This window comes from Zosterops lateralis, assembly GCF_965231275.1.
Source record: "Zosterops lateralis genome assembly, chromosome: 13".
NCBI lineage: Eukaryota > Metazoa > Chordata > Aves > Passeriformes > Zosteropidae > Zosterops > Zosterops lateralis.
The window spans coordinates 17819261-17834266 of record NC_139773.1 but is presented as its reverse complement, the minus strand read 5'-3'; the positions used below and the strand labels follow the sequence as shown (position 1 = coordinate 17834266).

The 15006-nt window shown below is 54.0% G+C and overlaps 1 protein-coding gene across 1 annotated transcript in view; it reads left to right on the top strand.

Annotated features, from left to right (window-relative positions):
• Window positions 1-11287: 11287 nt before the first annotated feature.
• The window catches only part of PCSK6 (proprotein convertase subtilisin/kexin type 6), a gene marked incomplete at its 5' end in the record, with an annotated part of 31881 nt that continues 28162 nt past the window's right edge, over window positions 11288-15006 (top strand). Inside the window, one exon of the mRNA XM_083871073.1 lies at window positions 11288-11506. Coding sequence (XP_083727199.1) covers window positions 11288-11506 — 219 coding nt within the window. The remainder of the gene's footprint in view (window positions 11507-15006) is intronic.

Genomic DNA, 15006 nt, shown 5'->3' with positions numbered 1-15006 from the left:
AGGACTTCAGGGTGATGCTTTCCCTGAAGATGCCTTGTGCAGTGGCTGTGGAAACGAGCTGAGTCTCGATGTGAGCAGGGAGGGGGTGAGATTTACAGCTGTGCCCTGGTTTTCATGGTGATTCATGAGGTAGGATTGGATCAAGTGAATTCTGTAAAGATTTACAGCAAGTAAACCCTTTCACATGCAGGGCTTATTGCATTGGCCCGTTGTGTCTGAGACAGATTCTGGAGGTGCTGCCCATGGCTGAGCAGCCAGTGTGAAACATTTACCTGTGATGGAGTTTTCCTCCTGGCATGGATTCATTCCTCATCAGCCTGGCAGTGAGGTGGTACTGACACCACGAGCGCTTTGCATCCCTCTCCCAGCACTGTGGCCACCTCCCAGCCTCTCCAGTGGGGCCAAGAGCTTGGTGACCAACTGCCCAGCTCTCAGCTGTGCCAGTGTCCCACCTTAGCACAGACCCGTGGATGGAACAAGCTGTGGGGTGCAGAAGGTCTGACTGAGAGCATGTGGGAAATACTTCCTTTCTAAAATTTCAAAATGTAATGAATGTCAGTTATAACTATTATTAGCCTGAGTGAGGTGAGGAGAGGGGCTCAGACTCTGACAGCCACAGCCTTTGCAACAATGCCTGATTTGGCAGCCTGATGTGGTACCGGCTCCTTGCTGCCTCCACTCTGCCTCCCAAATCCTCTCCGCTTCCAGCATCCCAGCCCTACCGCCCTCATCCCTGCCCCATCCCTCCCTCCAGCCTTTCCCTACAGCCCCTCTCAGCCCATCCCGTCAGTCCCCCGCCGCCCGAGCCCCCTCTGCTCCCCGGGCAGCAGCAGCAGAGCCCAGCCCGAGCCCCGGCACGGCCCTTCCTCCTGCCCTTCCTCCTCCCCGCGGCGTGGTGCCATCCCCACCTAGTGCCGGCCCTGCGCACCGGCCGCGGGCAGCCTTGGCTCTCCCCGGGCTCCGGGGACCCTGGAGTCTCCTCTACGTCCCCTGCTGAACCCGGACACCCGTGGAACGGCTCTGCGAGGGGTTTTCGTGCCCTGGCCCCGAGGGATGGGCCGGGATAAGGAACGGTGGGAGGAAATGAGCTGATGCAGCCTTTGTGCTGCTCCAGGTAGGAAGAGGCCACAACAGATCCCACGTCTGCTGGGGCTGTTGGCCTCCTCATGCCCCATCCCATGGCCAAGGAAAACGGGATTCTCCGCTTTCCAGGAGGGGGAACCCAGCTGGGGACGAGGGAAAGAGCCACATCCCATCTGCAGTCACCGACCTTGTCCCATCACCAGGGCTGGACCTCTTTGGGTATCACTCTGGGGATGCTCCTTCCTGCACATCACAGGTTTGGAGTTCTTAGTGGCATTTCCCAAGGACACATCACCACGGACCTCACAAATCTGAGTGCCTGGGGAGCATCACCTCCCTCACCCCCGTCCAGACCCTGTAAGCACCAGCTGTAGATGTTTAGGGCAGAGTAAGAAGCCAGGAAATGCCTTGAGCAGTGCCCCCCTGTACCAGGTCTGCTCTTGTCCCCCTCTAGCCCATCAGAGACTCCCAGAGCCACAATATCTTTAGGTTTTCCTCCCTCTCCTTCACCCTGTTACATCTCAGATCCACACACAGCTTCTTACCAGCCCTGTCCCTTTGTCCAAAGGCTGTTTTCTCTGCCCAGGTGCTGTCCAAGCCAGCCAAGGCACCCAGAGGTGTCTTCTCCTCACCTGGAACAAGGAGATGAGCAGTCATGCTCTGCTCAACCACACCAGCTTCCCTGGTCTTGCTACATCCTTCATCCAGTATAATTTTGGTTGGATGGATCCTCTACATGTTGCTGCACCCAGTTCCTGGAAGGAAGTGGCTCTTTGCACTGACATTTTCTGAAATTTTGCTCTTTTTTTTGTGCTTTCCTATCTTTTGTCTGACTCCACCCTCTCCGGCCATAGGGACTATGGAGGGTTTCATGGGTGCTTTCCTCAGCTCCCTTGGGTGCTGTGGCTTTCCTGTCCCAGCCCCAAGGACAACCCATGGCTCCCAACCCCTGGAGTTTCCCCATGGCTCAGGGTTATTCAGGGGGAGGATGCTCTGCAGAGGAATGCTCCTGCTTGCCCATGGCATCCTATGGAAATCTGGGAATATGCTAAGAAATTTCTGAAAACCACAGGAAAGATGAACTGCAGGATGGGAGAGGAGGCAGGAAGAAAAGAAGATTAAGGGGCAATGTGGCCTCCTTCATATTTCCTGATGAAACAAGGAAAAAGGCCAACACTGCCCCTATTTTTTCTCGGAAAACCCCTTGCAGCTCAGCCCTGAAAGCAGGATTCAGCAGCTTGGCACAACTCAAACGTTTCCTCTGCTACTTTAAAGAAAATGTTGAAACAGAGCGGGCTTAAAGCCTGCTGAAGAGGCCCATTTATCTGGGAACTAAAAGAAAATATTGGGATAATATTTGGAAAAGCCTGTGAATGGGCATGGCTCAGCATGTGCTGGGCAGCAGCAACCTGTGAGCTGCGGGGGGAGAAGCCACCCTCTGCGTGTGGTTAATTTTCCCCTTTTCCCTCATTTCCTTCCCATTTCCTTCCCAGCTCTGAAAGGTTTTGCCGTGCCTAGGTGGGTCCTTGGGATGTGTTTCCCCCAGGAGAGTTGGTAGTGCTGGAAGAAAAAGGGATTTTTTCATCAGCAGGGTGGGCACAAACCCTGCCCAGTCTGATTATCCAGGGGGGCTGATGGGGAGAAGGTGTTTCTTTCCCCTGGTTAACAACTGAGGCTGATCTGCAGGATGCACTTAATCAGATATCACTAAAAACAGGGTTGATTCCTGACTAATTGGTCAGTAATAACCATTTAATTGGCAAAGCTGCAGTGAAGCTCCAGCCCTCCCTTCCCTGAGCCATTAGCAGCATCTATTTTAACATTTGGAGCCTGGCTGGGATTCAATAAATGGGTTTTTGTTGTTTTTTTTCACATTTAAAACATTAATGTGTGTTCAGAATTCAGTTGGACATCTCATTTGGCTTTGAAGCATAATTATGCTTGATGAGGACTAATAAGCAGCTTTCAAATCGAGACCAGGTTAGCATCTCTCCTGCTGTCTCCTGCAGGGAAGCCGATATTCCACAACAGCTGATTTTTATGGGATTAATCCAGATATGTCCAGGGCTCCACAGAACCCTGCTTTGTCTTTGGGTGGCTTTAAAAAAAAAAAAAAAAAAAAAAAAAAAAAAAAAAAAAAAAAAGTTTTTTTTCCCCCTAGGATGAGTTTTTGTTGTGGAGTTTTGCTCCATGTGGGATTTCCATCCACTGTGGGTCTCAGGGTGCTTTTGCAGGATGCAAAGGGTGATTTGCTGAAAACAGCCTTTTTTACCCCCCAGCCTCATTAAGAAAGAAAATAAACATTGGAGAGGATTTTTTTTTTCAATGTGACTAAGGGAAACTCTAAATTCTCAGCCCCAAATTGATCCCAAGCCTTGAGAGCCTGATGTTGGCTCAAAGCCTGGCTGCAGGCTGAAGCAGATGTTGCCCATCCCTGGCACAGATGAGGCTGATGGGTGATGGTTGAACTGGTGTCGAGGTCGGCCCTGCTCCAGCACCAGCGCCCGCCCTAAGGTGGAGCTGCTTCTCTTTCAGCATCGTGGCCGCCCAGAGAACACTGGATCCAGTCTGGTCACCCAAATACCGCCTCCCTGCAGCTTCTGAGCAGGGCTCAGACAAAAGAAAAAACCCATCCAAACTGTGGGTTTATGTTTGTTTTCCACGCTCCGCCGTTGAAATTCCATATCAAAGGTGAACTCGCTTGGAGAATAGGCTTTGGCAAGTCTTGCTGTGCTGCTGAAACCTCCAGAAATGCTCTTGGTGAGCCTCAAGCATGCTCTGCCCTGTGATGGGGAGTGAGTCCTGGTCCCCACTTGCAGAGGATGAAGGGACACAAATCCATGGGACATTCCCTTCTCCACCAAAATCTGTCCCTTCCCAATGGGGGCCCTCCTGTCCTTTACCAGCAGAGCCTCTCCACTGTCCCATGGGGCTGCTCTCACCCATCACACCCACAGCTAGAAAACCTAGAAAACCCCAAAGCTGCTACTCTAAACCCGCCAGAATCCCAGCTGAGTCAAAATAATCCCAAAATCTAAAGGTGGCAAAGGAGAAAACCCTTCCTGTCCTTTTCTGTCATGGCTCTGGGGGCTGGTAGGGGGGTTAATGGCCAGCAGCCAAAGGCTGTGGAGGAAAGACCTTCAGTTGTGAGCCCTTGGTACTTGGGCAGCTCTCCTGCATTTTTTTCTAAGACATTTTTCAGCAATTAAAAAGCTGCAGGTAAATGCCAAACCCCAAATCCTGGCAAAGGTGCCAACTGCTCTGCAGTCAGGACAGACCCAGCCACTGACTCCGGGCTGACCATGTTCCAGCCTTAAATAGCTGCTTTTCAGGGACAGGTGTGTCACGGGAAACTTTATTTTTCTGGAAACAGCAAGCACATTGTGCAGGGCAGGCTTTCCAAGGATGCTCCCCACACCCTTTTCAGGAAATACCACGCAGCTCTCCTTCGTGCCATGCCAGCTTTTTTTTTTTTTTTTTTTTTTTTTTTTTTTTTTTTTTTTTTCTAATTGGCATAAATGATAGCCTCAGCAAGAACACACCGTGTTTTCCCTGGGCTGTTGGATTTTATTTTGAAATCGCTGCTGGTTTGATCTTTGCATCTCTCCACCCTCAGGCTCATTGCTCTCCTCTTGTGTTTCTGCTCCTGGCGCTTGCTCCAGTGCAGTGGGGTTTGCAGGGAAGTGAAAATGCAGTGGGGAGGTTCATCCTGTGCCAGGTCCTTGGTGTATCATCCCACCTGAGAGCGAAATAGAGAAGTTGTGTTTGATCTGACAAAGCCACCATAGAGAGCAGACAGCAGCTGTCCCTTCCTGGTGACCCCCAGCCCCTTCTAGGAGTCCAGCTTTTGATCCCAAGTCTAGCCCTGGAGCCATCATTCCAACAGCAATAGCCTTGCTTCCTTTGGGGGAAGCTGAAATAGCCTCCCCTGCCTGGTGACAACACATCCCCCACGTGGCACTGGTGTAACCGGCTTTTCCAAGACCTGCTCTCCCAGGGGTGGGGTTGGGTTGGCTTTGTTTATTACCAGCACCCTCTTGACTCTGATGCTTCTCCCTGGTACAGTGCTCTCAGATGAAGTGGGATGGTGGGAGCAACCAGGAGAGGTGGAAGAGGGATTCCTATTTCACATGTGGGATGGGTGCCACCAGGACACATCCTTGTGGTCCCCTCCCTGTCCCAGCACCCTCTCCAGGTGAAGCATCTCCCCACTGAACCACCCCTTGCTTAGGCTTTTCCTTCCTTGCTCTAATTTCCAAAATAACAGTAAACCCTAAACCTATTTGAGATGGGTGAAAAGGCTTGGGTTTGTTTCCTTTTAGTTCAAGACCAGCACACAGTCAGTTATCTTTGATTGATTTCCCCACCCTATGAATGTGTGTGCTGGGCCCAGCAGTCCCCACAATGCCCTTTGGCCACTGAGCTTCAATTATTTCTAAACTTCAGGATCCATCTTTTGGATATTTTTTCAGGCCTGAGTCCATAATGGGCCCTTTCTCTTTTTTTTTTTTTTTTTTTTTTATTACTAGCATTTTTACTAGGATGACATTTGGACGAGGCAGGGAAATCATCTTGCCTGCTTCACCAGTACCTGACAATCAAGATTTAATCTTTCTGGAGAGGAAGAGCACATCAGATGAAAAAAAAAAATCTGATATCTGTGAAATTGCAGAAAAGCAGAGCAGGAGGAGCCTGTGGGAAATCTCCAGCCCAGCCTGGAGCAACACAGCGACTGCGCAAGCCTTGACCATCGCCGGACAGATGTTGGTCTAATTACAGCTAAAACCTCTGGCGCTGGGGATGCTCTGCTCCCTGTACCCTGAGTGTATCATTGCAGCCAGGCAGCCTCTCTAATCCCAATTTAAATCCCTTTGGCTGCTGCCTTCAGTGCTTGGAAGAGGTGCTGGATGGCAGAAAACCATAGGCACATCCTCCTTGGTGATGCCTGTGGTTCTGAGCTCTTCCACCCTGGCAGGAGCGTTTTTTCCCCTGTAGTTTTTCCCATTTCTCACTGAGAGATGCCAGGGATCAGAGGTTTATAAAATGGGTGTTTCAAAAATTTGGAAATTAATTTCCCTGTACCTGCAGTGTTGTGACCAGGGCTGGGCACCAACACAGAGCTGCCACTTGTCCACATCTCCTTGGGCCTTGCTCCACCTCATCCTCTCCTTCCTCACCATCACATCTGATGTCACCTCCTCAGACTGAAAGCTTAATCCAGATTTAGAAAGGGAAGGAAAAAGGCAGGGCCAGGATTTTTCCAGTGAGCATGAATCTCCTGGGAATTCACCCAGGGCTTTCCCAGCTGCACAGCTGGTGGCTGCTGCACGCTGACAGCAGTGATGGCATTGCCAGAGCCCAAGTGCTGCTGTGACACATCAGCCGTGGGGATGAAGCTCCAAGGAGGCTCCAGATCTTATTTTCCACTGGCAAGTTTCACTGGCAGCTCACTTGTGTGCAGGATTTTACCATTGATATCCCCAAAAAACATCTGGCCACTAGTGAGTCTGGGGTTATTTTAACACCTAAAAGGGCAAGCAGAGAAAAAAAAAACAACAGATATTGTTTGAGATGAGTGAATATAAATGTGTAGTGATTTAACACAGTAAGAAAAGGAAGAATACTGATTTCTCCTGCAGATTTACAAGTCCCTGGAGGGGAGCAGGGACTGCAGCCGAGAGCCCTGTGCTTTGCCATCGCTGCTGAGCGCTGGAGTGAGCCGGGACAGCTGCCGGAGGATGGAGGACGCTGGAGGCATCGTGCTGCCGGACAGGTTTGAAGGCTGGTGTTAATGAACTGGCGTTAATGGGCTGGTGTTAATGGGCACCCTGATGGTGAGAAGTCAGCACTGGAGCTGTGCAGGGGCTGGAGCTGGGGGTTCTTCCACGTGGAGAGTGAAGAGTCAAGCTGCAGTAACTCCCCGGTGCAAAGATCCTGAACCACATCGCTTTAATTACACCAGCAAATTTCATTCATTTGGTTAAGCCTGGGAGCTACAGAAAGAGCTATTTCCAGGTGTGCTGGTTTAATTATTGCATGCCCTGGATTACCCACCGCGTGCAGCTGCATGGCCGGGGTTTGTCGGGCTCTCCTGCAGAGCGGGACAAGTTTGTAGCCACCAGCACCCACTCACGCCTCTGCACAGCCCAGCACACGGCTCTGCTTGGGTCAGATAAATGGGTTTTAACCTGATTTGTGCTGTAATCTCCATGTCGACAGGCTCTCATCACGCACAGGATAAAAGCCCAGCTCCTGTGGCCGGGGCCCTGTGGGGTTTCACTGGGCAGCTTCTGCCAGCAAGGCTGGCCCATGACTCCAAGCCTTGTGGCTTCCCTGTCCTGGCATCCCAGGGACACCTCTGCACCGTGGGTGTTTGCAAAACGGCTTTTGTTTGCTTAACTCCTTGCACTGGAGCAGGCAGGGGCACAGCTCCCACTGTCCTGTCCCTCCTCCACAGGCAGGAACAGGGTGACCATCCTGCTGCCCTGGGCAGGCAGCTCAGTGCCAGCCCTGCCATCCCACCCTTGGAAAAAATAGCACCTTCTGGGTGCCTTATTTGTACTTTCCTTTTCTGAACGTGCCTTAAAAAGAAAGGCTTGGTTTTCAAAGGAACAGCATTTAAATTACATTCTTCCCTGCTCGTCCAGTGCTTCGCTGTAATACTGTTGCTGTACAGAGCAAGGAGTGTGTGTGGGACGTGGTGGGATTTTAACTGTAATTCATGGACAGATATAAAATGTCAGGGTTATTATGAATTTTATTCAGGAGAGTTTAAATGTTACTGGTTCAGTAGTGCCTCTTTCCATGCTTCCTTTGCAGCAGCTTCTGTTTAACCTCTCAGCTCACAAAATTTATTGTATTGTTGGTGGCTCGCTGTAATTCTCCAGGTTTTTCAAATAATCCCAGGAAAAGAGTTGACTGGAACCTCTGCCTTAGCCTATATCCACTGTAAAGCATGTGGAGCCAAAGTCTGTTTTTCCTGACACCCCTGGTAAATCCCTTGGGTTCATCTGGGAAAACTGCCACTCTGAATTTCAAAATCATGTCAGTGGGAGACAGGTCAGGAGCCGTGCAGGGACCAGGGAGCACCAAAACCTGGGTGCCAACATTGCAGTCAGCATTAGGGCAAGGTTCTCACCCAGCTTACATGATCTTGCAGGCTGAGCTGGCACCACTGGACCCACAGCAGGGCACAGGGTTTTACTGGTACCAGTAACTATTCCCCAGACAGATACACTGGGAGTTGTGGTAAATGGTCTTGGGATGGAAGGTCTGTGATGTAGCTTGGAGGTAGGTTTTGATGGCCCTGATGATCACTGATAACCATTGCAGTGGGAGTCAGAGCACTCCCAGATGTGGATTCAGCCTGATTCTCCTGGGATTTGTCCATTTTTCGTCACTTAACAGCGACACAATGAGGTTTTGCACACACATCCCCACAAAGGTAACACCTTTCCTGTCTTCACCCACTTCTGAAGAGCTTCAGAAAGCTTTTCCCACTGCCATAACCGAAACCCTCCCTGCTGCTGCCAGAGCTCATTCACCCTTTTCTGCTCCCTGTGGAGACACTTTGCCCCTCCTTTGCATCCCCTGCTGACATTCCTCAGACCTTCCCCAGCAGAGCGAGATGAGGTGGATGTTTTGAAACCAAAGGCTTTTCTTTCATCTGTTCCCACCTCTCCTCTGGCTCTGCCCCGCTGCATCTCCCTGGATGTGCATCGCACATGTAGCACACCCAGCCCTGCTCATCCATCTCACACACCTTAATCAATGGGAAACTTGAGGAAAAGCCCATAAACCGGATGGGAAGTGAGGATTGGATTTGCAATGTGCTGGGGCTAATGGAAACCATCTTTCACTGCATAATCAGAAGGAATGGCCGTACAAAACCCATCGTTTCTGGCCAGGGTGCTCACAGGGCAGCCCTGTGAGGACATGGGGGGTGATAAGCCCTGGGGGCTCCAGTGTCCCCACAATAATAACCCACAGTGATTTCCATGAGCAACATCTTATGGTGAGCTCAGAGTTACCAAACTCCCCATCGCCTGCAAACAGTGGCAGCAAATTGTCACATCCCTAATGCCAGCACAACACTGCACACAGAAACCTTCCAAATCCCCATTTTGCTGATATTTGTAATTTCCCAGGATAAGCCTGCTTGTAGCAGAGGGACTCACCTCCGTCTGGCCCCTCCGTGTATTTGCTGCCTGCAAATGGGTCAAAGCCAGCCCAGCACAGGAGCTGCCAGAGGATTTTGGCCTTGTCTGATGCAGGACAGGCTCACTATAAATTTCCCTTGGATTAATCTCATGGCTGAGCTGGGAGTACTTCCCTATTTTCTCAGGCTGTCACTAGCTCACCTGCCCAGTGGCAGGGCTGGTACAAGTGGGTGGCACCAGACTGTTATTTTCCCCTGCAGCTCCAGTGATGGGAGGGTTGTACTTACTGCTCCTTGGACGCCCTCTCAGCCTCTCACACACAGGTGGGTTTTGCAAATCTGTTTGGGGCTCAGGAAGATGTTTGTGTTCAGATGGATGGGGTGTGGGGCTGGTGCCCCAACCAGTCAAATCTGATCAGGGTCTGGAAAACAGACCCTGAGACCATCTCTGCTGGACCCTGTGGATGCAGCTGCTCATTGTCAGGGCCCTGGGAGCCCCGGGCACATTTCTGAAGCTCGGACAGGATTCATGTAAGCTCTGGTGTGATGTGAGTGAATGCAATGCCACTGAAACATCCTTTCATTTCGGGCAGCCATCAGCTCCCTGCCGGTCTCGGCCTGCATTGGCAAGGAGAGGTGTGGAACAGTGCATCCCTGGCCCGCTCTGAGCCCGGCCTTGGTATGTGCAGCCACCTTCTCCAAACAAAGCCCAGTTTCTAATATCCCACGAGGTCTCTGCTGTTCCCTGAATGACACCCGTGGGAGGCAGAGTCAGCACTCCAGCCCGTCAGTCCCAGCCCGTGGCTTATGGTGATGCCCCTTGGGTATCCTCGGGTTTATCCTCAGTTCTGTCCCCAGACCCTCTGCACCAGCCGGTTCCTCCTGGCCTTTCCCCAGCCCACGAGGAGCTGGCTGGGGTTTGCCTGGGGGTGCCAGGGGTATGGGGGTGCTGGGGGTGGAAGTGAGATGCCCAAGGAATGTCGGGGCAGTGCTGGAGGGATGCAGGGGGAAGGTGCAGTGGGATGTGCTTGCGGGGGTAGTACAGAGGTGAGGAAGATGCCTGGGGGGATGCAGGGGGAATGGGGTGGGGGGAGATGCCTGGGGGGATGCAGGGGGAATGGGGTGGGGGGAGATGCTGGCAGTGCCAACACATTCCAGGGAGACAGAGGGGGCGGGGGGGCTCAGACTGGCTGCCCTGGGGGATGCAGGGGGAATATGGGGAGTGGAGCCAGGGAATGCATGATGGGCTGGCTGAGGGAATGTGGGGAGTCTCTCCACGGGGTTCGGGGTTTATCCTGATCTGGGAGGATGCATGGAGGGCTTCCCAGGGAGAATACAGATGCACAAAAGAAGATGCAGTGCCGGGGCACGCAGGGGGATGCGGGGGCGATGCGGGGGCTCTCTCTGAAGGGTGCCATGGGTTACCTGAGGAGCAGAGCTAGGAGGATGCACGGGGGATGTCTACGGGGGGAAGTGATTTCAGGGAATCGGGAATGGGGAGCACAAAGCACCATGGAGTGAGGGCGCGGGGGGAAACCCGGAGGGCAGCGCTGGGGCGTGCAGAGGGATGCGGGCGGGCGCGGGGGGATGCAGGTGGCTGTTGGCGGAGCAGCACCGGGGCGCGCAGGGGAGGATGCCGCGGGTACAGGGGATTGTCCGGTCACTTGGAGGGGGAGGCACGGGGGGCTCCGGGGAACAGCAGCGGGTCTGTTCGGGGGACGTGTAGGGGGGATGCCGGGGGGGCACAGAGAGTTGTCCGGACACAGGCGGGGAAGGGACACAGAGCCACGCACTGAGAGGTCCGGAGAGCTGCCCAGAGCCGGGCAGCGGGGCTGCAGAGGTGTGCGGGGGGGTTTCCGGGGAGCAGCGCCGGGCACACAGCGGGGCTGCCCGGCGGTGGGGGGGGCAGTGCCGGGGGCCGCCCCGTCCGCCCGCTCTCCCGGGCCCTCCCCGCCTCCCCCCGAGCATCCCCCCGCCCCCGCGGGCTGCGGGGCCGGTTAAAAGGCGCAGCGCCCCGCTCCGCCCAGCCCGGCCCGGCCCCGCACCATGCCCGCCGCCGGCCCCGGCGCGGGGAGCGCGGCCGCCCCGCCGCCCGCCCGCCTCTGCCTGCTGGCCCTGGCGCTGCCGCTGGCGCTGCCCGGGCGCGGGGCCGCCGCCGAGCCCGCCCGCACCGTCTACACCAACCACTGGGCCGTGCGGGTGCGGGGGGGCCCCGCCGAGGCCGCCCGCCTCGCCGCCGCCTACGGGTACATCAGCCTGGGGCAGGTAAGGGCGGCGGGGGGCTCCGGGCAGGTGATGGGGATGCGGGGCTGGGGGGTCGCACCGGGACCGGCGGGGGGAACCGGGAGCTGCCGGGGGTTCTGGCACCGCCAGCCCGCGGGGGATCGGGGACATGCCGGGGGTCTCACCCCGGGGAGAGGAGAGGAGCCGGGGGATCCGGGAAGGTACCGGGGGTCCCGGGATCGGAAAGGCGGAGCGGGCTCGGGAAACTGCCGGGGATTCCGGAGCCTGCGGCAGATCCCTGGAGCGGGGAGCTCGGCGCTGGGAGCTGCCCGAGGTCTCGCAATGGGACTCCCGGTACTGGCAAACTGACGATGGGGAAGCGTCGGGGGTCCCGCGGAATTGCCGGCACTCCCGGGATCGGAACAGGATCCCAGGAGCGGGGGATGGACCCCGAGATCTCCCCGCTGGCGGAGGTCTCACTGATCTGCCCGGTGTCCCCGGACCAAGCCGGTGCCGGGGGTCCCAGCAGCGGGATTGAGCCCCCGGAGCGGTGGGGATGAGAGTGGGGACCATGGGGATGCTGTCGGGGATGCCCCTCCCCGGGTGCCCTCGCCCCGCACCGCTGGGGGGTTGCACAAGTTCCTCCCACCCCGGAAAAGTTGTATTTGTGGGTTTAACAAACTTTGGACTCTCTGGCCCGGGTTTATCGGAGATCTTGGGAACACAGAGAACTTTTGCTTTCAAACCCCCGCAGAACGCTGGTGTCTTAAAAGCGATTTTCCGCACAGTAGCTCGTTTTCCCCTCGATTTCTTCATCCTCTGCAATCCCAGATGCGGGCTGGTGTCCTCGGAGTTTGTTCCAGCTTATTGCCATGGCGCTGCCCGGTGCTTTTTTGGCTGGGTGACACTTCACGCTGTCCTCCTGCCCAAGGTGTCTCCCGGACTACAAATTATAACCTTGCTTTATATCGCTACCCTGCTTTTAACTATAATTAAAGCCACGGGGTGCTGCATAAACAATTTTTTTGGGGGGGGGGGAGGCTGAATTGGGCACATTGTCCCCTGCACCCGTGGCTGTGACCTCCCCTCACATCCCACCCTCAGTCTCCTACCTGCCTGCTCAGCTTCCATCCCACCAAGGAGAAAATCTCATGTATTGTTCAGTTGCTTCTATCACAGGGTTGGGCGAAGGTGGTTGTGCAACCCAAAGGGCTTTTCAGTGTTTATCCCTCTTCAGCCAGAGAATATCTTGATTGAACTTCCCACTCTCCCAAGTTGCATCAGCCTAACGTCAGCTCCTGCTCTGGGGTTTTGCTGTGTCCCTTCCCTGCTGGAGCATCTGTCACCCCTCCCTCCTTCCCCTGCATCCCGCTTATGTGAGCTCATCCCAATAATGCTGGAGCCATTTGGCCCATGGGCACAATGTGGCTCCACTGGAGCATCCATCCTTCCTCCCCGAGCCCTTTCCCTGGGGCAGCTCCATGCAGGCTGGAGAGCAAGGGAAATACTTCTGTGGTTGCATCAGGGTGTTCCTGGCTCCCGCCTTTCCCGTGGATACTGGGAAAAAGGGATACTGGGAGCTGGTGCACCACTGGGGCTTCCCCAGCTGCTCTCAACGCCCTGCCTTAATCTCTCCATCTCTCCAAGCTCTTCCCACTGAGTTTTGGGCTTTTTCCACTGAGTCCCGTCCAGAGTCAAACCTTGAGGAGCTGCTTTCCCTGCACGTGTGCTCATGTGTGACATTTGCAGCGTTGTGCTCAAGGTTTGTGTTGTGTTGAGCCTCGTGGGGACCTGAGTGTCCCTCTCTTCTCCTCCTGCATCATCAGCTTGTGGAGCTGCTGGTGATTGCACTGTCCCCAGTGAGATGTGCCCTCCCGGGGACCTGATTCTGGACAAAACCTGCTGGAAAACTCTGCCAAGGATGTTATCACCTCGAGAAGATGTTTGAGTGGAGTCCAAAGAGGTGAGGGAGGAGGAGAGGTGATGGTCGCTGGAAGACCCAGCTGGTGCAAGGAGGCTCAGCCCTGCCTTGGTGGCCGGTGACCTCTTTTCCTCTGCGATGCAATCCTGGAGGCTCCTGACCTGGTGCTGCTCGGGAAAGGCACTGCTGAGGTTGGCACACACAGCTCTGAGCTCTCCTATCATTTTCCCGTGCCCAAACCAAGAGCCAGGACACTCTAAACCCTTCTGGGTCATGGCAGAGTGACATTTCCCTTGGGGAATCACTTGCGTCAACTTCTATTTAAGTGAAGCAAACAACTAAACAAAAGAAACGGCTTTTACACCCTCGAACGCCTGCTCATTCCTCGCCTGCTCGTTCCTCCCCGCCGGGCCGGTTGTGCCTGGACGAGCCGGGACAGGCCCTGGCCGAGGGTGATGGTGAGCCCCTTCCTATCCTGGCTGCAGGATTTATATGAATTTTTCTATGTGTGGTGTCCAGCACTTAAGTTTTGGAAGAGCTGGCACATCCTCAGTGGTCTCACCTGCAGTGCAGGAGAGGGATGGGATTGATTTTGGGCTGTATTTGGAGCTTTCCTGGATTCCTCTCATTTTGCAGCTCTTGGCTCGATCCCTACAGAGCTGAACACATCCGTGATCATTTGAGAATTACATTCCTGAAGGCAGGAGTTCAGCAACTGGACCCCTTGTCCCTGATGGGAATGGGTGGTATCCTCAGGAGGGGAGTGCTCACTGCCTTCCTATTTGGATCCACCCTTCTGGAAGGCACCAGTGCTGGTGTAGCTGCACTTTGCACAGATGAAATGGTTTGGGTGAGATGGGGTTGCACTGCAGAGCCCTTACTGTGCTAACTGACCACAAGGAGGACAACAAATCCTTTTTCATTTAAAAGAAAAATGACATTTACAAGTTTTTCTCCTTAGAATATCTTGGGTAGAACAGGACATTTGGAGGTCTACCAGGTTGGTCCACTGGGATCAACCTCTGCTCAGACTTTCAAGGTATTCCCAGCATAGGAAGGTTTTTCTTATTTTTTCACCCACGAATCCCAGGAGGATAAAGAAGTGGGGCACAGAGTTCTTTTCCTGCTGCTCTGGCTGTGTATCCCCAGAGCCTGTGATGAGGTCATTACCTTCCCCGTGCTCTTGTTGCTTTGCATTGCATGGTAATTTTGCATTTATTTGTGAAAAGGAAGGAAGAAATTCTTTGCCTAGGAAGGAATTGTTTACTGTGGGCATGGTGAGCCGCTGGCACAGGTTGCCCAGAGAAGCTGTGGATGCCCCATCCCTATTTCAGGCCAGTCTGGATAAAGTTTGGAGCACGCTGGTCTAGTGGAAGGTGGTTCTGCCCATGGCAGGGAGTTGGAACTGGATGTCTTTAAGATCCCTTCCAACTCAAACCATTGCAGGATTTTATGGTAAGCCCTGTACTCTGATTTCCAGGCAGAGTGAACAAGAGGCAGGGTGGCCTTGTCAAGGTTTCCCTAAAATATGGAGAGGTTGAAGCACCCTCCTTCTCCTTTTTAAATGCAAATGGATTTGAAGAATGGGTTTAAAAGGCAAATGCAGATTGCAATGAGCAAC